Consider the following 25,961-nt stretch of genomic DNA (forward strand, 5'->3'; position numbering starts at 1 on the left):
TTACAATGCACTAATGTGGAGAGGCTGTACCAATTGCTGACGCTGCTGAATTATAGTTAACTGTTTGCACAGTTGCTCACAAATCACGCTTCTGTAAACAATAAACTTAAAAATATGTAAACAACTATATGAGGAACTATTTAGAATTTCATAATACAGTGTAATGCCCCGAGCCCTGGACCTGTGCCAAGCAGCTGCCCAGCTGTGTGAAGTGACTGTTAACATTTCTTGTTGGAAAGTCAATCAAATGACTACAAAGAGATGCAAAATGACACCGAAGAGCCACAAAAATGACTGCACAGAGATGCAAAAGAAGAGATGCAGAATGAGTTAAAGGAAACAAAATTGCAATGCAAAAAAAAGTACAAAGACATCCACAATGACCAGAGACAAAAACGAATCTTCACAAAATAACCAGAGATTCAAAGCCATCACAAAGAGAGACATAAAAAATATAGACATAAAATAACAAAAAAATGCTAAAAAGAGATGCAAAACAACAATAGGTGCAAAACGACTACAAAGATACACAACGACACCCCAGAAGACACAGTCAGTGGGTCTTGCTGTTATGTAGGAGGGGTGGGGGACTTTTTGCATGTCTATGCCCAAGGGCCCGTTGTGTTATAATCCGTCCATGTTTAAAAGGTAAAGGAACTTTGTGATTATCTCATCACTGCCGTCCACAAATCTGTCACTGTATGACACACTACAGTTTTACCGTTACTAGGATCGGACCCAATTAAGGCCTCTTCCCGTCTAGCTCCCACAGATACAGTCCTAACCTCTGACTCTCGCGATGGTTGGCTTATTAGCCGGCACAGTCACACGGGATGTGGGAATGGGATGAAGTGGAGGAGAACCAGACGCTGAGCTGAAACCGTTAAAACCAAAAACGGAAGGACGAGGCGAGACGGTAGGCTGTGTGTATGTGTGTGTGTGTGTGTGTGTGTGTGTGTGTGTGTGTGTGTGTTTGTGAGAGAGAGAGAGACAGAGAGAGAGACTGAGAGAGACATAGAGGGGGGGGGGGGGGGGGTTTGCCGTTTCTCTGGGTGACGTCACGAGCTTTCCTGAAAGTCAAAACAACCGTTGGCTGCGGTAACGGTAGCTTTCGTAGCTTCTTGGAAATCCGTTTGGAAATTCGTTGAAATCGTTGTGCGTCAGCTCGTAACGTTAACAGCAACGGTTGACTATCATCTGACGGTTCAGCCTAGCTTGAAGTCTAACATAGCTTTACGTTACGGTTTACGAGCGGTTTATAAACAGCAGGTGCACGGGAATACCATCGCACCTGCCGCTACAGGTAACACTGTCAGCTAGCAGCACTGTTGTGACAGCAAACATGACATAAACCCCGCTAAAGCTCGCTGAATAATGTGTTTTTATGTTGTGATAATTTCAGTTAGGTGGACCTGGTCCCGTGTTTAACGGCTTACTTGGAATGATGCTTAGAGCTAGCGCTAAATGGGTCACTGTCTCGAAAATGGGTATCGTTTTTAAAATTATTCTCATGTTTAACATCCGTACCATGCTGCATGCAACATTCTGCAGTTTAACAACCACTTCGCACCGTGGCGTAGATGATGCAGTGCTGGTAACTTAGTGCAGTGGTGCAGTGTAACTTAGTAGCTGCATTTACTCTAGTACTCTACTTAAGTACTGTATACTTTGGTATTTCGATTTCGTGCTGCTATATATTTCTCCTCCATTACATTTCAGGGAGAAATGTTAGACCTTTTTACTCCACTACATTTATGTGACAGCGTCAGCTATTGGTTATTTTACAAATTAATATTTTTGCATACAAAACATATGGAAAGCTTTTAAAATATAATTCTTTTTTTTTTATAGATTACCCAACAGTACAAGTCGATGAACAGAAAATTAACTGGCAAGTATTTTGTTCATCAACATTTCGTCATTAAAGTAATTTTTGCTGCTTTTTCTTTGAATTGTTTTAATAATTTTAAAACAATAATTTGTTTCAGCCCTATTTAAATCACTTAAAAATAGTTCCATCACAAACAAATGCAGCTTTGAAATGCTGATAACATAATAATCTGTCTACAATGAGTACCATTACTTTAACTGCATTTTGCTGCTAATACTTTTGTACTACTTTTTGTAAATACAGGATTTTAACTTGTATTGGAGTATTTGTATAATCTGGTATTGCCACTGTACTTCATCCACAACTTACATGGCATGTTGATAGCTATAGTAGAGTGAGACAACAAAACTAAGCCTGGCTTGATTTGTGACTGCACAAGTGCATGGCTGAATAGACCTCCTAAGGGGACCTGGGACAAAAAATTAGTTGGTTTGCCACCTTTGGACCCCACTATACATATGAGAATCATTATTTCCATCGGCAAATGTACTATATATGTGCATGTATTTATATTTTTAGTACATTGTCAGGGAGACTCCCACGTTTTCCCCCCGTAACACTGAGGCTATGATTTACGACACTGAAATGGGAATACAGGATGGGAAACCCCTCAAATCTTTTGAGGGGCAAATTTATTGTCATGCAGTGTGGCTTCATACAGCTAGACTGATTAATAGAGGGGTAGCTGACTGGTCCCTGCCCTTTACATCAATCCCCCCCCCCCCCATATTGGTCTCTATTTCTCTGTTTCCTCTGATTATGTTTCTTTTCTCACTACCTCCCTTTCCTTGTCAATTTTTCCCCTTGTAATTGCCTCTGGAATGAAATATCATAAAATAAATGCTGTCTGGCAGGTGCTTCTCCTGGCATGGTTGGTTCAGCATGGCAGCGGATATCTCCATGGCAACAGCTGCCCTGGTGACAAAGGGTTGCCACTGTCTGGACATTCCTCTCCTCTTCTCACCTTTCCTGTCCTCTCCTGTCCTGTCCTCCACTAAGTGCGATCAGGGCCATACTAGACCAGATTAAGGTTAAAGCTAACTGAAGCTTCATTGAATTACACTGCAGTGTTAAAGCTTAATCCAGAATTGCACAGTGCCTATAAAAAGGATTCGATCCCCTTGGATGTAATTACTAGGGCTGGGTATCATTTGAATTGTTTTCTAAATCAGTGCTAATATGATACTAAAACAATACAATTTACCTTATACCTTAGTTTCTACAGCTGTAAACAAGTATATAAACAGTTTTAAAAATATATAATAGTAGTACAATATAAAAACTGGTAATAATTTTATATAAATCAGGAACTATCTGAATAATCAATATTACGAGTCTAATCAGACATTTGATGGCAGCTTTAGATAGTTTTTGATTCTATGAAGACATTTCAAAGATATTTTGGTTGGTACCAAAAACAAATTGAAGATTCATACCCAACCCTTATAATTATATCCTGTGTGGTAAAATAATATAAATATACAAAAGTCCAAGAGGGGTGAAAAGTTTATAACGATTAATCATTTCTTGTCTTAAAATGTAAGTGAAATACACAATTACCTACAGCCAACAGTCCAAAACCCCAACATTTTCAATTATATAAAACTTAAGAAATGCAGCGTCACATTATGAGAGACTGGAAGCAATGAATATTTTGCCTTTTTCTTTTTTTTATGACTTATACAATTATTAGATTATCAACATTGTTGATGATAAATTTCAGTCAGTCACTGCAGAAAGGCACTCATATGGTTAGAAAGACCCCAGGAGTAAAACAGTTGTGATCTTAATCTACACTGAACATCATTTTTCAGTAGCAATTTGTTGGCAGTTTGGCTCATTGAGTCCTTATCAGTGAGATGAAACATCATCAACATCTCCTCAGTTTGAGTTTATGAAAGCTTGACCTGAGCATCGTAGCAGCCCCTTTGATCAAGAACTTGAATGTATTGTTACTAGTCTGGCTTTGTACACCTGTATTTAGAGTGGTCACAACTCTGCTGCCTCAACATAAAAAAAAAATCCCTATCACCTACTAGGGTGTGTGTTTATGTGTGTGTGAGTACGTCTGCAGCCTTCGTTATGACGCTGCAGTCCCTCCAAGTGTTGGCGGCAGTGCAGACACTAGCTGATCTGAATACTGATTTCCAGCTAGATAGCAACGACTGCTAGCCTAGCTGCCGTAGTGCTGATCTCCATTCAAGCTGAGAAGCGTAGCGTTGTTGCGCGTTGTGTAATACAGTGTAGTAGGGTGCATTTGAGGTGAACACGGCAGCTATGCAGAGAGAGAGGGGAGGGAGAGTGGAAGGGAGACGACAGAGAGGTGCAGAGATTTGGGCAGAGAGAAAGAGTGTGAGAGCATCCTTAACTGCCGTTGTTGCTATTTATAGCCAAGCCCTACTCCACAGTCCTGAGATGCTCTCCAGCCTCCCACATACAGACGTCAGCCTACACACACACACACACACACACACATGTTGACAAAATAATTTGACATGCAGAAATACAGCAAGCACAGAGAAGTAGATAGGCTTTGCACACAGCACAACCTGCTCACCAGAACAAAAAAAGGTCTATGAATGAATGAGACACAGAGCTCAGGGATGTTTCTTTGGCAATCAAGGTCAGTTTTTGCTTCATCAAGAGCTCTGCAATAATTCATCCTGTTTATCAGTGAGTGTTAGCGACAGAAAGAGGAACTGGGTGCATGATTGGGTGGGGGAAGAGCTGAGGGCACATTTGTCCTCACAATAACTAGTTGTTTGTCTTGTCAGATTGCATGAAAGGGCTTTGGAGGGAAAGAAAGGGAGCAGCAGAGGAAGAGAAAAATAAATCCATGCCTTCTTTTTTCTTTTTTCTTTTTTCTCCTTTCACTTCCTTCCAGGCTGAGTCACTGCTGGTGAGGAGGAAGGTCTGGAGAGGGAACGAGAGAGGAGGAGGAGGAGGTGGAGGAGGAGGGGGAGAAGAAGAAGAAGGGAGGGAGACAGGGAGATAAGCCACAACAGGAAGCAAAACGACACACACACGTACACAGACACAGTGCGTGTTTGTGTGTGTGTCTGAGAGAGAGACTGCGCGAACGAGAGGGTGAACGGGAAAGGAAGGGAGGGAGAGTGACGCGGAGGCTGGGAGAGCCTACCCCCCCTCCTCTCCTCCTCTCCCTCTCTTTCTCTCCTCTCCTCCTCTCCTCCCCTCCTCCCTCTCTCTCTCTCTGTGGAGCAGGCGTGTAGCGGCATCAGACTCGGCGTGAAGGAACCATGAGCGATGTCACCATCGTTAGAGAGGGATGGCTCCAGAAACGGGGTAAGTACATCCAGTACCTCTCTTTTTCTACTCCCCTCCTCTCTGCCTCTATTTTCTATCCTCTTCTTCTCTGCCTCTTGTCTAGACTGAGGGCCTGGCCGTGGCTGTCCACATGTGCCGGTGGGAGGATGTGAGTGTTTGCGACTGACAGTGTATGTGTGTGTGTGTGTGTGTGTGTGTGTATATGTATGTGTGTGTGTGTGTGTGTGTTGTGTGTGTGTGTGTGTGTGTGTGTGTGTGTGATCACATGGATGTCTGATTATCTAGTGTGTGAGTGTATACGTGTGTGCATTTGCCCCCATAGGGATGTGTCTCTTTATTATAAGCTTGTCTGGCAGTTTGTTTGCTAAGCCTCTATATACTTTAGTTAGGTTGTGGCTGAAAAAGAGTGTGTGCATGGGTTTGTGCATGTTTTTGTATGCAGTGTGTGTGCACTTGATAACATGTACCAGGCCTGTAGTTACACTGCTGGTGCATAGTGTTTTGTCAGGCCAGTGTGTTTACTAGTCTGTGAAATCAAGTTAGTTCTGTCTCTCTGAGGTATTATTTAACATAGTTGTGTCTTAAGTTCGTAGAAAATCCTGAATTGTGTCACTGAGAGTCATATGACTTGGGGTTGGTTGGGGTGGAGTAAGGGGGACACTGACAACACATCCTGTTTACAACCAAATGAATGAGAAATTGGGAAAGAAAATGTAATAGTTGAAGAGCATCTAGCAAAGATAGCACTTCCCTGTCCTCAGACAATCACAGCTCATGTTCAGTAAGTGGTTGCTGCAACAGGTGAAAAGTCATTTGTAGCAGGGCCAAACTGAACCAGAAGCTGTCAAAAAGTGATAAACAGTGGCTCTGTGATGACTGCAGCAGCAACTGTAAGGCACTTTAGGACTTTGTCATTTATTTTTTTATTTTTTTATTTTTTTATAAACAAACCATGATTTCATGGGGTCATGTGTCTGTTGGTGTTGATTCCTTCAGGCACAAGTACATGTGTACGTGAATGTGTGTGTTTTAGAGAGAGAGCCTCAGGGGTGCAACAAGGGGGATTTCCAAACTTTTAGGCCAATGAGCATCATCCCCCTGACTATGTGATGGTGTCTAGGAATGTGTAACACAAACTGTTGAACAGGAAGTGACATGGATACATAACAGACTGCAGGCTTCTGGGTAATGTAGGCTAACACCATGGCACAGCAGGAGAACATGTTGGATAACAGAGTGCTCCTTACTAGATGGAGAGGATGCTCTCTCACACTGTGTCACATGCGCACACACATACACAAATACAGGGCGCACTCTCTATTGCTGAAATTGAGGGGAGGATCTTTGTCTATGTGTGCCAGCATGCCAGTGTGATCCTCAGACAGTGGTCTGTGCATATTAAGAGGAACACATCGCCCCCAGTCACGACGCAGCGCTACCACTGTTCATCAGTGAGTGAGAGAGATAGAGGTTGTGTGTGTGTGGGGGGGGTGTTGTTTGTGTCAGGAATATGAATGTTTGTCTGCATCATATGCTAAATCTTTGTCTGTATTTGTGTGTGTGGAGAGAAGCAGGGTCGGGGTGCTGACTCACTGTCCAGGTCGTGACTGCAGTCTCAGTCGTTAGACAGCTTTTTACTGAAAAGAAAGCGGGAGAGAGGCAGAGAAAGGTAGTGAAACCTCCATACACACGCGACCACACACACACACACACACACACACAGACACACACACACAGACACACACACACACACACACACACACACACACACACACACACAACCTTTTGTACTTATGAGACATATAGTTGTGTTTTGACTGTCTGCAAGGCCCTGTACTTTCTAACTCTTGTACCAAATAATGCACTTTGTTTTGTTTTGAACTGAGCGACAGAAAGACGGTGACACAAAAAGAGAAACTAAAAGACTGAGTGAGTAGAAGATTGGAAAGAAAGACCGGTGAAATAGATGGGAAGGTAGCAGAGGTCTCTGTATGGAAGAGAGGTGCTCACATGCTTTGTAGATGCCTCTAAGACCTCTAATTGAATCAAACATGAAAAAATTTGTATTGAGTATTTGAGGACTACCTGAATAATTGCTGAATTCTTGTCTATTGTGTGACTATTAAACCTTGCAGATTAGATGAGCAAGGATGTATCTTACTCTTTTCATGTTATTATTGGGTAAATATGAGTAATATATTATCCCCATTGTTGTTTGTGTATCCAGCTATGCAGATGCTTGTTAAAACAGGTTGTGTTTTTGGTAAACTCATAATTAATAATTTTATGTTAGATGAAGTTCTTGTCTACAACAGCTGTTGAGTAAATGCTTCCAATATGGTGCAATTTTGTTGCCAAAAAAAAGTTGTTTAATGATAATAAGTGCAGAGGTTTTTCTTCAAGTAAGCCATAATATCTTGGTCATCATCTTATAGACCACTTAATGCATGACAGAGATTTATATCGATATTGCTGTAAATTTTATTCTCTATTGATGTGTGTGATAGGCTCGCGGTTCAGGACTTACTGTTTACCCCTCTACAATATACAGCTTACACATGATTTAGGTACAAAGGAGCAGTATGCAGAGACTTAAAATGCTTTGGTGATGCTATTGGTTCTGCAGAGCTTTTTTACTTTTAATCACATGGTCTTCAGCATAAATGCATCCACATGTCAGGAAATGATAAGGCCTATGTGTAAGTCTATGTGTAGATTAGTCTTACCGATGCATTTGTGGCAACTTAGTCTAGGACTTTATTTGACCATTGATGATGAGGATTTAATGAGATAGTTGTTTCTGAATGTTTCTTAAAGTCTTTTTCATACTCTTTTAACTTTTTTTACTCTCTTGTCTTTTGTGGTCAGAGTAATGGGTATAGTAATAAAGTGAAATGATTGATTGATTGAAAGAAAGTGTTTCTCATCCGTAGCACAAAGTATTGGTGATAACTTCTTGCTCATGCACCCTCATGGGTATGCTCAGCTCTCTGCATGTTTTATGAAGGGACTGTGTGTATCTGTGAGCTTGTAGCTTTAGTTTGACAAGCCAAAAACCATAAGAGTAATTTGTCAAACATGACAGATGTGTACAGCACATTGCCACACACATACTCACACACAGTAGGCTGATCAACTTACATATTTCAGTGGATGGTGATCACTGGCAGTAGTGTGTATGTGCATTGTCCTCAATAAGCAGCATTGGGCTTCGGGAGTATGTCAGACTGTCAATAGGAAACATTTACACAAAATGACAAGAAGGGGGGGGAGTAAAATGTACTATAACAAAATAAAAACTTCAGGATTTTTGCTTTTAATTCATTCCTTCCTTTCTTCCATCCCTCATTCATTCAGTACAACTTCAATTACAAAGTGCTTCACACAGATGTTGTAAAAGTTGAGAGGGCAGATAACAGATCAAAAACAAAATCACAACAGATGATACAAATAAAAACAAGCATACAACAGTAGTTTAATAAAGCTGTAAAATGCATGTATATAACAAAAGCATAAAAAGCAAACATCTCTACTCATTGTATATGAAGTCAAAGTTTGCAATCATCACACGGAGACAAACCTCAGGAACATCACCTCTGCAAAATACAGCAGTATGTCCTCAGATGACCGAGCCTTTCAGTGCTCACTTGCTCACTGCCATGGTGATGATTTCCTTCCTCCTTTCATTAAATCAGAGTGGGGAGTGCATTCGGCTGCATCATTTCTTTATCTTTGGAAATAATGAACAGCAGATATAACAGAATCTGTCACAGAGTCTGGAAATGTTATTTCATTCTTAATTTTTAAAAAGATGCTTTAGATGAAAGATGCTAGAAAATTTGGTGGATAGATGTGAGCTACAGGTACAGCCTTGGAAGGATATTGTGTTGTGTTGAATGTTGTGTTTAGGGGTGAAAATCACATGTTGCTATCCTTTCAGTCAACAGAAGTTAGAGCAATATTTTATTGCACCTTTACAAATCTGAATCTGAGGTGAACTCCACTTCATTTCCACCTAGGCTAGGAGTTTACCTTCTGTCAGCCCATGTGAGAATACAGAGGTCACAGTCAGCCAGTGTAGTCGAGGATACAGTTTCCTCCACCAGCATCAGCCCACACAGCAGTCAGCACAACAGATGGCCAGGAGGGAGGAGAGGAGGAGAAACACTGAAGAAGAGAGACAGGGAGAACACCATCATCTTTTCTTTGACACTTTCTGTCCCCAGAAGTGTTTCTAAGCAAAGCTACTAATCAGATGAGATACGGCTTTGTCAAAGTGGAGAGAGACTTGTTACTAACTCATTTTTGGAGATAATGATTCTTTGTCTCCCAGGAGGGTTTAAGCAATCAGACATAAGATAAAGTCAAGAAGATGTTGCACATACTCTTTATTTTACAATTGCGTTTCAAATTAATTCATGACTTCAGTCAACCTCTTAAATAGATGTGTGTAGCTGTATGTTCTTTAGAATGTAAGATTTTCAGACAGAAAATAAATGAAAATATTGTCAAGCATATATGGTGAAGTTGCAAGGTTTTTATAATGGATTCTTGTTATATTCTGCAATTTTATTTATTGAGTTAGATAAGAGATTCTTGAACTGCAGAGAAATTACATACTATAACTATAAGTCTCATTGTACACATTGTTTTTGAGGTTAAGGTTAGTTCAGTTTCACCAAATGTCAAGTGCAGTTTACCAAAATGCTTCTGTGACAGCTCAAATAAAGGTTTAAAATATGTTTGATTTCTAAAGCTCCCTTTGCACAGGACTATAATCAAACATAATTAAACTCTGTAACATACTAGATATTCCACTACAAATAACCTACCATATTCCATCTAACACAGTCATCTCATAGTGTTAGAATCAGCATCTCAGTACCCCAGAGTATTTGTCTTTTTTCATCTTCTTTTTCTTCTTCATTGATTTCTTTGAAAGCAGTTTGGGTAAAAATTCTGGGGGCTCATGGGGGTTATGGGCACATTCATACTGACATGATTTTGTATTGGACATGATGCAGTATTAAATTACATGGCTGCATCCCACACATCGACTGAAATGTTGGCTCTGCATGTCGTGCTTTGGCTTTGTATCTTTAGATCTGTTCTGCCCTTGCTCCCTGTAACTTTACAGTCTTTGTTTTCAAATTGCATCCATATGTAGAATTATGATTGGGGGCTCTTTCACCGTGGAGACAGTCATGAAGTGGTTCCATTACATATTCAATGTCTGCCTTTACTGGTAATCTGTGTAAATGTGCCAACCTGTCACTTGATGTATCTCGGGATGAACGTATGATAGACATGGAGCTGAAATAAGAAGCAACACACCTGTCTTCTTTTATACTTTTTCCTCTGTATTCTCCATCACCACAACTTAATCCCTTTGGGAGCTGTCTGTGCTATACTGTATACGTTAGACTGCTGTGGGGTTCATTGGGTGCAGTGCAGTGAGGCAGCCATCTTGGCTCAGTGAGTTCAGTGAGTTCAGTGTTGCTGGAGGCTGGCTGGCTGGATCAGGTGGCAGTGCCAGATCTCTGATATCAATCACCAGCCGCTGCTGCTGCTGCTGCCGCCGCCACTGTCTGCTGTGTCGCCCTTCTACTCTCCTCTCCTCTCCTCTCCTCTCCTCCCCTCTCCTCCCATCCTTTCCTCCTCCTCTGTCCTGCCTCTGCTGTAGAGCCTGTCAGCACAACTTACTCCATTTACTGTCATTCACACTCTTTCTCTCTCTGTCTATCTATGTATCTCCCTCCTTCTCCCTGCACTCCTCTTTTTATCCCCTCTGTTTCTCAAACGCACATGCATATACAGGGCAGTAGCAGACAGTGCAGGCTTTGTTATGAATGGCATCCTCTTGCACATCCGGAGGAAGTGTACGCTCCAGTGTGGCTTTACAAACTGTCTCCATTGTCCTAAGAATGACTCACTCTACACTGCAGAGAATGGCAGTCAGCCAGACAGTCAGACAGACCAACGGCACAGCGCAAACAGACAGACAAGTCTGCAGAGCCTACAGACAAACAGCACAGGAAAGACAGGCAGAGAGACCGATAGTTTGTGACAGATAGAGCCAGCATAGAACAGAGGCAGACAACTTGGCAATACAGAAGAGACCTGCAACTAGCGGGTCACAGACATCAAATGAAAGACAGATGGGTAACATACACAGACAGGCAGCAGAGTGTGTCACCTTAGTATTCAATCAGAATGATATTTTTGTTCCTTTCTTTTAAACTTATATGTACCTACTGATAAGCTCAGAAACGCATGTTACAATGTGCAGTCTGAGCTAAATAGCCTGAAGCTGTACAACTCTGCAAACTCAGTCAGTCAATAAGATCAGTGGTAAGTGGTAGGAAGCATCCTTGTAAAGGCTATGCAAACTGAGAGATGGATTAATGGATGGGTGAGTGAATGAACTAATGTAGAGTGAGGCAGTCTTGGATAAATGAATGAGTGGATCAATGAATGGAGTGCTGATCACTGCAGAGGGAAAACTTGGATAGAGGAAGAGAGAAAAGGTGAAGGGAGAAGAGGTTGAGTAATGGGATTAGTTTGTAGCTCAGGATCATCGAAATGCTGACCTCAAACATTTCATCACAGTCTGGATGTATGCATGCACATGCATTCACACATGTACACTTTACTAGATTATTATTTATTGCCATTATTATTGAAATGTATCCATTATCAACCCAATGTACGAAGAGATGTCAAAATCCAAAATTTCAGTTTTATGTATTTTACTTAATTGAAACATGCTATACATTACAGCTGTTTACTGGTAATAAGGACCAAATATATTTTTATATTATCTGATACTTATAATTAATCAATGCAGAGGATGATGTTATGCAGGTTGTAACAAATGAATGCTTCATCCCATTTTTGGTAACATACTAATATACTATAAATCACCATTTAAACTTAACCTATTAGACCTTTTGACTCTTGTAACTCAAACACAACAACAAACAGATGATTCACTGTGGATTTTTTTAAACATTAGTTTATAACTTCATTGCCCCGGTGAAGCCCACTTGGTGCATATATAGTGTTGCACATTTCTGAATATGACAGCTTAGTCAAATGTTATTACAAGGAGGTTGTTTAAAGGATAGATAGCAAGATATTAATTCCTTGGAGACCTGGGTTTCTTGGCCACCTCAGTTTTCTCATCAACTGGTTTCTATCTACCACTATTGCACAGGCAGCTATCAGATGTTTCTATCGGGTTCCATGGTGACCCAATGGCTGCAGCAGCTCTGTCCTTACTTCACAAGCCAATTTGTGTTAAAGCTGAAAAGAGATTCTATGTTTAAATGTGCTAACACAGAGATTAGACCAAAGGGGTAGTGTGTAGTCTAACATCTTGAGGTAGTGTTGGCTGGTTGGAGAAGGCTTTGGGCTGATTAGAGGAAGCAGGTTAGAGTGGGGGTTGGTATGGCTGATTTAGGCCGACAGATTATTGCTTGGTTAACAGCTAGTGTAAGTTTTGGAGTGCAGGAGAAGGACCCCGGAGTGTTACTATTTGGTCTTCCACTCAATTTTTCTTTGGCCATCCAAGTCTGTTTAGTATTGATCCATATCATTTCCTGTAGACATGATACTAAAATTGTTTTTGTTAAAGATAATGAATGTTTCTTCACAACAGGATACTATAGATAATCAAATATAAATTTTTTTGACTCCTTAAATAATAAAACAGCACAGTGATAGTATATTTTAGAAATGCCTTCCAGACTGACAACTGGGCATCAGTTGCCAGCCTGTTGCTTATTAAAGTTGACAGAGTGTTTGCCATTCCAGTAATAGTTTATGATTGAAGTGATAGTGGTCATTCATAGGAGTTACTATGTACAGTATATCAGTGCTGAAAATGTAACTTCCCTAAATACAAGTTGCTAAGGTTTTGGAAAAGATTTATTGTGTAATTTTTAATTATGCACGTAACTTGTTGAACTCCCATTTACCTGAGCAGATAATTGTACAGCAAGAGTGAGTTGGATTCAGTGTTTTTTTGTTTCTCGCAATTATGACACCCATAATGGTAGACTGTGGTCTGCATCCGGTTGCCAAGGGCAACTGGACAACCACTGTTGCTCTGAAACATCAGTTACATCCTTGATGCATTTTCTCCTCATCACTCACAAGCTTTGTGTTGCTTCATTTGTAAAACAGAGCATCAGTTCCAGAGAGCAACCTCTGTTACAAAACCTTATGTTGAGAACATGAAGACAGCTGTTTGAGGCTACTGCAAGCACTTGTGATTTTATTTAGTGTTTCTGAATTGATTACCCAGTCTGATGATTGTCCAATAAGACTCAACGATCACTAATGTAAAGCAGAGCCACTTAATCAAGTCTACAGTTGACCCAGTCTTTACCTTGCCTAACTGTTGAGCATAGGTGAGCAGAGATTTGGAAATCCATGACCACAGTTGGTCAGTTTCGCTGTGTGTAACATACTGTACCAACACTTTTGTGCTCATATGAGAGAGACCTCTTGGTCAAAAGCTAATGACAATTTCCTCTATGATTTGAAGCAATTTTACATTGTTTGACACTGATTCGTAACAATCCAAAATGTGCTATACTGTGAACTCAGTACTGTGGGCTGTGATGGCTCAGGTGGTAGAGCGGGTTGCCTGTTGATTGCAGGGTTGATGGGTCGATGCCCAGCTCCTCCTGTCTGTGTGTGGAAGTGTCTTTGGGCAAGACACTGAACCCCAAGTTTCTTCACTTGTAAGTAGCTTTGGATAGAAGTGTCTGCCAAATGAGTAAATGTAAACAAATCTGAACAGAATTGCTGAATTTCTACATCACCATCAAGACATATTTCTATCTTAATCCAGTTGATACATCTAATTGATGCATTTTTTAAATTGAAAAAACTATTTTAAATGGGAGATATATTGAAATTAACAGTATTATTTCATACGTCGTACCCTGACCGAAATATTATGGATATACATGTCTAAGGCAGCAATGTCACATGTTGGCAGTAATTTAAGGCCCTGGAGATTTGATGACTGAAGTAGAATAAATGTTAACAGTTTCATATGTCGGTTAATGTATAGTGCCACTGCAGCCATGATACTGCTATCATATCATTAAAGCCGGTAGGTGTAGCTTTTGTAGTAGTTTCTGTTTGTGAGTATGCTACAGATGAAACTGTTCTGCTAACCAGATGTGATGTAAAGATACAGTGAAAGTTTTTTTTCTATGACAACCTGGTAAAACGTCTGGTCATTTTGGTCATGGGTAAACACATGGGCTGCCTTTAATGGGTTTGGTTTGAGTTTGCTCCTGTTATGCCTGACTTAATAGTTGAGCTGCATGCTGATGTCACAGTGGCCAGGTTAAAGGGACAGTCAGTCTATTTATATCTTCCCACCTGTAATCTGTTTCTGACAGGATTAACTAAGCCACCAGCGGAGGCCTGCTGTGCCACAGAGACACACTGAAAATGTAAGCCATGAATAAATATATGCATTCACAAAGATGCACTGTGAGAACAGTGTGTACAGTACATGTAAGGAACAGTGTATAAAATGTGATCTCAACATTAGGGTATTCTAGGAGAGGAAGTACAAATATATGTCTGTTTTCAACTAAACAGAAAATGTGACTCCATGTAACCACGTTACTTGCTTCTGTTTGTCTACATGTGTGATTGCATGTACATCTTTTGTGTGTGTGTTTCACAGAGTCTCAGTCAGTTAGCCTGATAAAAACAGAGAGAAAGTAGAGACCAAACAGTGACAGAATTTTTCATTCTCCCTCAGCTTTCTCTGTCTCTGGTTGCCAATCTCCAGTCATTAATAAGCTGTCCATGATAAAATTCCCCATTCCCAATCTGACACTAGTGTAGAGCAACGGACGGCAGTGGTAATCATGTCAGCAAGGCTTGGCTCAATGTTCTGAGGGGGCTAAATGTCCCCCATATGGTCCACTGGCTGGGGCCTGCTCTTCACCAAGCTCTCATTAAACTAGTGCTTAATATACCAAGGTAAAGAGGGACACACACACACTATTGCATACACTCAGCTGTAAGAAACAAATCAAGACATCTAACAGGGGATTGGGCACAAAGGGACAGGAGGACAAGGAGGTGGTGTTTGTTTCTGTGTTTGTGTGTGAATAAGGTATGTGTGTCTGTGTTTTTAGAGGCTGGCGCTGTACAATTGTTGACTTGCCATCTGTCATCAAGAATAGAGTTCTATCCTTGCATGTGTGTATGTGTGTGTACAGAGGAAAGATGAGACGGAAAAGATAGAAAAAAACAGTGAGTGAGGTGCAGATGTCTCACAGCTTAGCGGCTGGAACATGAGTTTCAATGGTGGACTGCTGTATGAGAGGAGGTGGAGGGGGAGAACAGAGAAGAAAGGAGGACGAACATCTGCCATACTCAGATATTGCTCCGTGGTTTGAGTGTTTCTACACAATATGTTGAGTTTGAATAGACCTGGGACATGGCCTGCTCATTTAGTATCTTGCAAGGCCAGGCAGGCAAGTTCCGAGACTGCCGGTATCATTGAGGTTTTCAGATATATTCTTCAATATATTTTAACTATAATGCAGAAGCAGGGATGTTTTTTTGCATCTTTATAAGGTAGCATTTATAATTAATTATCATGAAGAAATCCAAAATATTTAGTTTAGTCAAAACCTTGGTTTGAGTACATCCTTTATTACTATTCTTGGTGTTAAACATCAGAGTGGGCTTGATGAAGTACTTTATTTACTCTGGCTATTCTGTTACACAAATTTAGTTGAGATTTGTTATGTGCTTCGGTTGTGACTTATTTTTCTAATGGATGCAACAAGCAGATTTACAGACATACAAATCCTTAAGGTTAAATAAAAAGTATAATAATTTTCATAAGATTTTTTATATAAGTTTGTCTTTTTGTCTTATGCTGATTACAACATAGATAAAACATATAGTCATCTTTGTTCCTTTTGAATTGTCTCAGAGCCTGATGCCAGCCAGCTGAGGTGGACATGTTGTCAAAAACAGCCTCTTAGACAGGCAGACGTTACAGCATGACAGACAACAGCTCTCAGGGAAGGAGAGGGAAGTGTTTGTTTGAGATGGACAGACATACAGTATATAGCTGTCTGACATCTCCGAGTGTGACAGACAGGCAAGCAGTCACTAATTGCACTTTTATTTTGTTGGTCCAAACTCCGCATCTTGTAGACAGAAGTCACATGGGCTTACAAGTAGTCCTTTTATTGAACAGCATTTAGGTAAACTGCCTTCATGAGACATCAGGCATTTTAGCGGCAGGTGAGCCAAAACAAATATGATTCCAGTCACTGTAACTTAGGCATGTTAGTTTATGCCCGACAGAGCATGACTGATTGTGAGGGAATCAGATGAGGCTGTTTTGCCCTTGCTTCATTTTGTAATGTTGTGCATTACAAGCATGATTAACTACAGCCTATCACATGTCTCCTTATATCCATAAAAGTGCGATTCATCCATAATGGCCATGTGCTGTAGCTCTGTTTCCTACCCCAACAAACCTTATACCTAGAATCACTTGTAAACAGTAGTTGGCATCACTCTCACCTGTCCATACAAACTACAGTTAAAGATAGAGTTTGAGTCAACCACTACAAATATGCCCAGTGTGAATGCACCCTGATGGACAGATGGGCATACACTTCGGCAGGTGGAGAGACAGAGAGAGACAGACAGACAGGTAGCCAGGCAGGACAGAGGGGAGAGCAGAGAGCAGCAGTTAGTGAGGTGGAGAGCACTTACTGCCGGCCCTTCAGTGCAGAACATGAATGGGCTGGGCTGGTGTGTGTGTGTGTGTGTGTGTGTGTGTGTGCGCGTGCGTGCGTGCGTGCACACGTGCACGTGTGTCTAGGGTGTTTGGGGAGAGGGTGGGTAGGTGGGCACTTGACAGTACTTGGGGTATAGTACTTGATTGTTTACTCTTGCCTGCTGGGCTGGGCTATTGTGCTGCTGTGTGTGTGTGTGTGTGTGTGTGTGTGTGTGTGTGTGTGTGTGTGTGTGTGTGTGTGTGTGTGTGTGTGTGTGGTGTGTGTGTGTGTGTGTGTGTGTGTGTGTGTGTGTGTGTGTGTGTGTGTGTGTGTGTGTGTGTGTGTTGACAGAGTACATTGTGTGTGAGCGTGCAGTGTGTATAAGTTTACAGGCAGACAGGGAAACATACAGCACAATGCTTCTCTGCTGCTCTAGGAAAGGACGAGGAGGGGGGGCTTCACAAAAGACCAGGGGGGTCTTATGTTGTCCACACACACACACACACACACACACACACACACACACACACGCGCGCCACGTAACGCCAGCTGCCGCCCACAGCCCCAGCCCGGCATTTCTGAATTAATAATACAGAGCCAACCACTCTGGAATAATAGTGACTTACACACATAGACACACACACATGCATGCACAAAGCTTTGCACCTGTTCACCACTGCTCAACTGGACAGGGTTGGGCTGGTTAAGCCCCCACCCCCACCCCCCTCTACCTCACACAGACACACACACACACACACACCCACACACGCGCATGCACACACACACACTCCTTTTTGCCTGTCTGTTGTAGGCAACACTTAGACAGCTGTGTCTGTCTCCTGACCCTCCTCTTCTTGTTCTGATCGACAGCTAATCTCATTGACTGATTGGTCCAGCTGCCCAGTCTGTTCCTCCAATTGGATGGTTTTACATCCAATAACGTGCAAAGGAACAGAGTAAGAATGTAAATATGAATGTCAGATTTACTGGGGAACCTAAAAGAAACCAACTCCAACCGTAATTTTCAGATAACTGCCAACTAAAAGTAGGTGACAGTCAAACAAAATGATGCAAACTGGTTTACTTAAAAGGAATGCAAAAGAAAATAGATGTCCTTGGTTGAAGGTGTTGACACTTTAACAGGTTCTACTCTATTTCAGAGATGGTGTGTTTTGGATTTTAATGTAATTTCAGCTAATAGTTATATTTAGAGAAGGATGTAGAGTGTTTTGGAAATAAACTCTATTTAATGTGAACATCAATGATTTGCTGTAAAATAAATGAAGAAATCAATGATGCCAACACACAATGCCATCCAAAGGAGAGAACAGAGAGAGGCAATATACCAGCAATCAGTGCAATTTGATTAGCCTGCTCATTGGCTGTGTGTGCGTTTCCTAATCGCATTGGATCCACTGCATTCTGAACACAAGCAGCATGGCATCCCTAATGTTATTGGGTGTTTTAATGCAGGGGCTTTATGTACTGGTTAGCTCGGATTGTATTTTTACTTCTTGACATGCTAGGAGACATCCAAACAGATGAGTCTTTGTGCTTTCAGTGGCATGTTATGCCTTGGTACTTGTGTGTGTTTTTGTATGTGTGGGTGGATGGATGTGTGTGGATGTAGAGGAAATAGACCATCTGACTGAGCTGTGTTTAATGTGAGTTTGCCCTGTCTGGATAATAATGTTAACGTTACGTCATGTAAGCCACCTATTGTATGGCTACAGTATGTGTTTAACTGTAGCATATGATTTCTATGTATACATGTGTTTGTAAGGGGCTGAATCTGATGGCCAGTCTCATTCCTTTTTTGTTCTTTTAGCATAAAAGACAGGGATTTGGCTTCCGTTGTTATATTTCTTTTTCATATGTTTCATTTTATATCCCCTGACTGAACTGTCACGGCCCTGCTCATAGACTGTGATGAGCTAACAAATGTCTGTAGAATCAGTAATGTGGGGGATGAGTAGAAATGGGCTGTTTTCTTTGTAAAACCAAAAACAGAAGCCACCACTCTGTAATGTGTGAGGAAAAGCATTCTTACTGGACTGGTTGCTGACCCAGCCTTATGTACTGTACAGGAGGTCATACTGGGCCCAGGTGTGACTCCTGCCACTAATGGCCCTGCTTCACAAGACCAGCCTCTGCAAACAGAAGAGCACAGAGCAGGAAACCAGCAAGAAGGGCAGAAGGGCCATCACAAAATCCATTGAATTACATCATTAAGGAGGACAACTTGTCTTTAGTTGTACACTGTATAAATTTCAACAGCCTCCTTGGGTACTTTTATTGGGTATTTTGTGTTTATTCTTTTTTGAAATACAAAGAAAAGACATGGCTTAAAAGAGCATGAATTTGATAGTTGAAAAATGTGGCAGTGCATCTCTAGAGATATTTTGTTATCTTGCATATCCCTTTCCAAATAACTCTGATTATTTTAGGACAAAGCTCACATATATCAGTATTAAACAACACATGCTGGGTGTCTGCAATATAATGTTAATTTCAGTTGAGCGGCTCTCACTTGTACATTTTGACCTGACTTCCTGGAGTATAAAATTATATAGAAATTCTGAAGTGGTATACTCCTCAGTTATCTAAGCATAGAGCTAATCTTTGGCCAACTTTGTAATTTTATTCCTTAAAATTAGCTGCATGCCAGTATTTGTGATAGATCATTGTAATGACTATTATGCAGTAAAAGTGTTCTTCTTGTAATTGGCCGTCACTCCTTTTACTTGGTAATGTCACAGAAAACGCCAGCTTGCAACGCTGAATATAATATGTTGAATATAAGATGTAGTTAATTATATTTCAGTGTGACAGAAAATGAAGATAAAGTAATTATCTTAATAATAACATAGTCTGTAAAGAGACAGTTAAAGTAGTTACAGTAATGAATTAAGACAGTAAGACAGTAAGCTTTGAGTCGTTGTAGCTAAGTGACCTTCACCCACCCACTGTGTGTATGTGTGTATGTGTGCTTACATATGTGAGTGTGTGTTGGTGGGGGGTAGAGAAGGAATGGGGGGGGGGGGTAGCTGGGTAGCCACAGCCTCCTGTCTGGCACAGGTGGTGTTGAGCAGCAGCCCTCCAGCTAAGATGCTAATATGCTAACACCACACTAATCCTAGGGTGCTTTAGGAAGCAACGGACACTGCCCTCTCCCCAATAACACACGGGAACAAGCACTCACGTATTAACGCACACACACACACACTCTCACACACACATAGACATATACACAGATTTAAGATGACTGCATGCCTGCATACAGAAATAAACACACTTACACCAACTGACACATACACACATTGTATATAGTGTATACTGTATACACACAGACACATACACACACATACCAGTGCTGTGAGGGAGATTAGCATGAGAGGCGTCTTGGCTGCTGTGTGTCTGTCAGTCACTCTCCAGCTTGGTGTTAGCGTCACAGCGGTGGCCACCATGCTCCAGGGAGCCACCACCATCTACTGGACTGTAACGGTACTGCAGGACAGGAGAGGAAGTGAGAGGAGGAACAAAATGTAACAGGAGGGAGACAAGAGGGAAGGGAACATTTAAAGTTTGTGTGTGTGTATATGTGTATGTGTATTTGTGTGTTTTTGTATGTGCATGTGCCTCCTTCTGTACCAGCTGGGGGAGCAGAGGGGCACCAGGGCAGCTTGCGTGTATGTATGTGCATCCAGCACAGCCTACCAGGAGGTTCTGGCTGTGTGCAGCTGGCTGGGTGAAATCTCCTAGTGGCCCCCAAGGGATGGCCATACTCCCATGGGTTTCCACTCAATCTGGCCGCTCTGTGGTTGCCCTGCCCTGTCCCAGCTCTCTGTTACCACCATAGTCTTAACCTCATACTCTCTATCTCTCTGTCTCTCTCTCTCTTATGCAATCTCCCGTTGTCTCTTGCCCAGCTCTCTTCTTTTCCCTTATCTACCATTCTATCATCTTCTTCCTCTCTAGTCTGCTGTACCCTCCGTGTGGTCTCATTCCATGGACTGAGCCAAAGGCTTGTACAATTACTCCAGCACTAAACCTTTAAACCCAGCTGCATCCCCAGCTTCAAACTGAATTTAATTTTTTCATCCTTCAAACCTTTCCCTGTCATTCTGGTCTTGTATGATCATTACATAAGTGAACCTCTACAGGTAGCACCACTTATATGTTGTCATTGATGGTGAATATATTTAAAGCACTCATGCACACACACACACACACACACACACACACCACACACACACACACAACACACACACACACACACACACACACACACACACACATACACACACACACACACTAACACCAGTCCAGCCCCGATGTGGTAATGAGACTAATGCACTGTAAGTGGATTGGCTTTGAAGAGCTTGGATTCGCCTTAAGATGTCTGAGCAGACTGGAGTTAGAACTGCTGGGGTCGGGGTCACGCACACAGCCCTATCCTTGTTAACACACACTTGTACAATGAAATAGACCTTGGATTACAGATTGTGCAAAAAAGTATTTTTCAGGTATATAAGTATTTTTATACGTCTATATTAAATTCTTTCTCTCAGCACGAGTAAGTTTGTGTGCTTATAGCGCTCATGGACAGACTTTCAGACAGATGTCTTCTTCAAGCGCATTATCGTACAATTCCCCACTTTCTTAACCCCCAGTGCCCTTTCTGCTTCACGCAGTCACCTCCCCCTTTTCCCTCATTTCCTTTACCCACCAGTTACCTGCCTGATGTTTAGCTAATCTCTCCCTCCTCCTCCCCCTCCTTGCTTTTACTCAAGTATCAGCCGCTAGTGCTCATATACACAAACACATGAAACCCCTCAACACCCTGTTGTGTCTGGAGATGTCTTGACCTTCTTCTATAAGGAGATCAGCTCAAGCAGCCGGCTAATCATTTCAGCTCAAACCCACCCATTAATTTGACTGCAGTCTGCTGCTGTTTGATGGTGCAACCCCTTACTGCTACACTGTGCAGTAAATATTTACATTTCATTGAATATCAATACTCAATACCTGTCACCTACTTACCTTAACTGTATGGTACATACGACAAAGATACTAGTTGTGTTCGATACCTTCATACTTTAATACTGTTTAAACATGATAGACAACTGCAACTGAAAAATATTTTTATGGGTGATTAATCTGTCAATAAAATGTCAGACAGTAATGATGAATGCTGTTTACAATTTGCCAAAGCCTAATGTGACTTCTTCAAATTGCTTGTTTTCTCTTGACTAACAGTCCAAAATCCCAAAATAGGAAATCTACAATGATAACTAACATGATTTATCTGTCATCAGAACTGTTGATTCATTATCTGTTGATCGACTACTCAGTTAATCAAATCATTCTAGCACCAAAACATGATGTAGTTTTGTCAGTTATCCAGTCTGCATACTTACAACCTGCTTGTCACTCAGTTAGTGAGGGTGAAAGTTAACCTCTGTCTAGGTAATCTAAATAGTGTGTTAGCTTTTCCTTTGGTCAGTCAGCTTATCAGTTGGGCAACCAGCCAGCCAGCTACTCAGTCACTTGGTTAGTAAACTTGTTATTTATTCTCTTCTGTTATAGCCAAACCCTCTGTGTTACTGCTCTGAACACTGAATGTGTGTGTGTGTGTTGTTATGTGGCCAGACGATACATTCCTCTCCCGGCTGGTGAGCTGCTGTGTATGTGCTGGAACGTGGAAGAAGCGCCCCCCCCCCCCCCCCCCCCACCCCCCACCCTCTCCATCCGCCTCCCCCTACCTCTATATACGCCACCACCCGCCACCGCTCCAGCTCCCAGAGTGCCAGTCACACAGCCCCGTCTCTGCGCCATCTGCATATCAGCTCCAGCCTCGGCCAAAGCATTAAATTAAATCCCTGTTTGGGTTGATTAACAAATGGCTGGTGAGCTCACATAGTTATGGAGTTATTTATTTAATTGTCATCAAGGTTTTTTCCTCGACAAAGCAGGAGAGCAGAGGTGTGCAGGTGTCCTGAAGGAGTGAGTGTTAGACAGAGAGATAGAGAGAGACTGTTAAGTTTGCACAAGTTTGTGTGACTCATTTTTGTCTTGCTGGCTGAAGTTCAGTCTTACCATTTGTACCTGTTTCCTAATTTTTTTTTTCTGCATTTCTCTCTCATTCTCTCCCCTTTCCCCCTCTGTCCTGAAATGAATAGTTAATCAGTTTGCTAATTGAGTGACAGTTAGTCAGTGCGTTGTTGTAATTGTCCAATCAGAAAGCTTGGAACGGACACAGTCACAGCTGATTCATCTCTGCCTCTTACTGCTAAATCCACAAGCTGCAACTGGAGGATGTGCCAACAAGATTTATTTCTCCTAGAAATTCCAAAATAACTCTTAAAAAGTCTAGTTTAGTTTTTAATCCTTAGTTTGTGGCTCATAGCAAAAAAGCTGAAAACAAAAGATATAAGGGGTAGATACTCCTTTACCTCACCATACTACTGGATGTGGTTGTTTATCAACACCTTTTTGAATAAGAGGTATGATGTTATATAATACTTCCCTACCAATAAAAATAAAAGGAACAGAAAGGTTTTAGAAAAGTATGATTATACAATAAGGACATCAAATTAGATGGAAGAGAGCACTTTACTGATGCAAGTCTCTATTTTGTCTTTGCTTTGAACAAATTTAACCTGGAATTTAAACGCACTCTAAAATAGTTTATCTTATCTTCCTAAATATCCTCTGTTCGTTAGATCTTTCAAGTCACCCACGTTCTCCTGTATTACTGATATCCTATCATTCTAACAAGAAACAAGAGACTCCTGTTGTCTTAAGCACTGTGTAGTGTAGTATTTACTAATTGGTCTTAAGGGAAAAGTAAAGTTGTGCAGAAAACTAAATGAAACTGTAGTGAGGAGTCCGAGAGAGATGGTGTGGGAAGGAGACCGGCTGTTCTGTTTTCTCCAGCAGTCCAAACTAGAGACATGTGGCTCTCCAGACAAGCTGTCCAGAGTGGGAGAGCTCGCTGGACTCATTACAGGCAGGGCCAAGACGGGATAGCTTGACAGAACACCATTGGATCATTCGGAGAATTGGAACGGTCGAAACAGAATTGTGTTAGTTTTGTGTGTGCACGTTTGTGTGTGCGTGTGCCTGTGCCTGTTTGGAACGGCGTGTGTGGACAACTGTCCATCTCTTCTCTCCGTCTGTGCCACCCCTGGCTGCCCCTTCCCCCGCCCCCCAGTGGACATGTACACACAAACACACACAATCCACACTCACACACATACACGCTGTCGAGGCCCGGCCAGAAGGATTGCTTAAATGTTTTCAGTTGCACTGGACAGCTGAGCGATGAAGTGGCCAGCCACAGGCTTCCATTGGTTGGACACTTCATCTAGAAACTGACTCAGAGAAATGACTGGACTTGGACCAGCAAACTAGTCATCACTGCCAGTTTATAATAGTTTTATCAGTTTAACTTTCTCTTCATCCTCATCCATTTTGTCAGTCAATACATCTCTTTCTCCTGTCCAGTTTGAAGTTTCTATTTTCCATATGATCATAGTCTTCCATTGTTAGTTTGTGAATTCAGAGCTGGAACCTGCAATGTTTTCATTTCTCTTTCTCTCTTTCAACTAAAGCGGTCACACAGATTTATAAGTTTTGTCTGATACAAAGCTACAGGAGCCAAACACAGTCACAGAAACATATGTACAACACTTTAAAGTTGAAGCATACTTTTTCTCACACAATCACTACAATAATTGAACATTATAACACTCAGTATTTATTTCAGGGCTGTTTTAGTGACTTTAATTATATTGTGTAGCTTTTGTTTTTATAGTGGCCATCCCTTGTAGTTTTGTAGATTTGAAAAAGTTGCATCTCTTTTGCAGTACATAAATGCATAAATATATAAAATACCTCAAGTCTGGTTAAGTTTACTTACAATAATAATATTTTGGTTTGGTCAGAATTAATGAGATGTCTTCTTTTGGCTTGCTTACTGCCTCCTTCCCCACATCCCTTTTTTGCTTTCCTTTCTTTATAATTTTTTTCTTTCCTCTTCCTTATGCCTCTCTCCATCTCTCCTCCCACCTCTCCCTTTCAGCCCCTCTGCACTCTGTTTATCAGTAGCAAGTGATCCAAAGAATATGCTTTGTTTCTGAAAGAACAGGAGAAGGAAACAGGAGAGTGGGTGGATTTGTGAAAAAGAGAAAAATAGAGACAGGGAAAGGAGAGGAGAGGTGTGATTTGGTAATCCTGATGACGCACTGGCACCCAACAGTATTTTCTTCATCTTATCTGTCTATCATTGTCTCTCAGTGTGTCTCTCTGTCCCTGTGTGATGCTTCAAGTCAGCCGCTAACCCACCCCAACACCACCACCTCACACACACACACGCACACACACGCACCTCTACCACCAGCAGCACCCAGAGGTACCGGCAGGGCCCGCAGTCGCACAGTCTCTTCGGCGGAGCAGGTGTTTTTCTGCGATGTGTTAACGAGCACGGCCTGCTGTCATTTCCGCTTTAAATGGATGTCACAAATAGAACACACACACATACACACACACACACACACTGCCTATTCTCCTCTCCCAGCGAATCAGCCTAAAAAAGGTGATCAGAGCTGTTTCCGATCTTCGAATTTGTTTATGTGTGCATGCACATATGCATCTTTTTATCTATTAGTGTGGCTTCACAGGGTGTGTAAATGTATGAGTGTGCATGTCAAAGAACAGCTGGTCAGTTAATAGGGGTTGAGAAGAAGGGTTTCTGTGGTTTTTATTTCTGTTGTTTGAAAAGAGAAGGTGAAATGTTTACACAACTCCCAAGTTTGGAAAGGGTTGAGATTGTCAGTTTCTTTCATCAGAGCTGTGTGTTCCGGTATTACTTCAGTCATATGTTTAATCGTACAAGTGTGCGCTCAGTTTCATCCCTGCATTTGTACTCTCTGTACTTGTCTAGCTATGTGTGAATCCATACTGTGTACTATAATCCATGTGTGTATCCATGCTGT

The 25,961-nt window shown here is 41.6% G+C and overlaps 1 protein-coding gene across 3 annotated transcripts in view; it reads left to right on the top strand.

The window, feature by feature from the left end:
- Window positions 1-846: 846 nt before the first annotated feature.
- The window catches only part of akt3a (v-akt murine thymoma viral oncogene homolog 3a), a 54,211-nt gene continuing 29,096 nt past the window's right edge, over window positions 847-25,961 (top strand). The window contains exons 1-2 of one of the 3 annotated variants that reach the window (XM_056394897.1): window positions 847-916; window positions 4,776-5,194. In XM_056394897.1, coding sequence (XP_056250872.1) covers window positions 5,149-5,194 — 46 coding nt within the window. In that variant the 5' untranslated portion in view covers window positions 847-916; window positions 4,776-5,148. Of the gene's footprint in view, window positions 917-1,071; window positions 1,304-4,388; window positions 4,515-4,775; window positions 5,195-25,961 lie in introns of those variants that run through there. The other 2 variants (XM_056394894.1, XM_056394896.1) reach the window with 2 other exon arrangements.

The sequence above is a fragment of the Seriola aureovittata genome, chromosome 14, assembly GCF_021018895.1.
Source record: "Seriola aureovittata isolate HTS-2021-v1 ecotype China chromosome 14, ASM2101889v1, whole genome shotgun sequence".
In the NCBI taxonomy this organism is placed as follows: Eukaryota; Metazoa; Chordata; class Actinopteri; order Carangiformes; family Carangidae; genus Seriola; species Seriola aureovittata.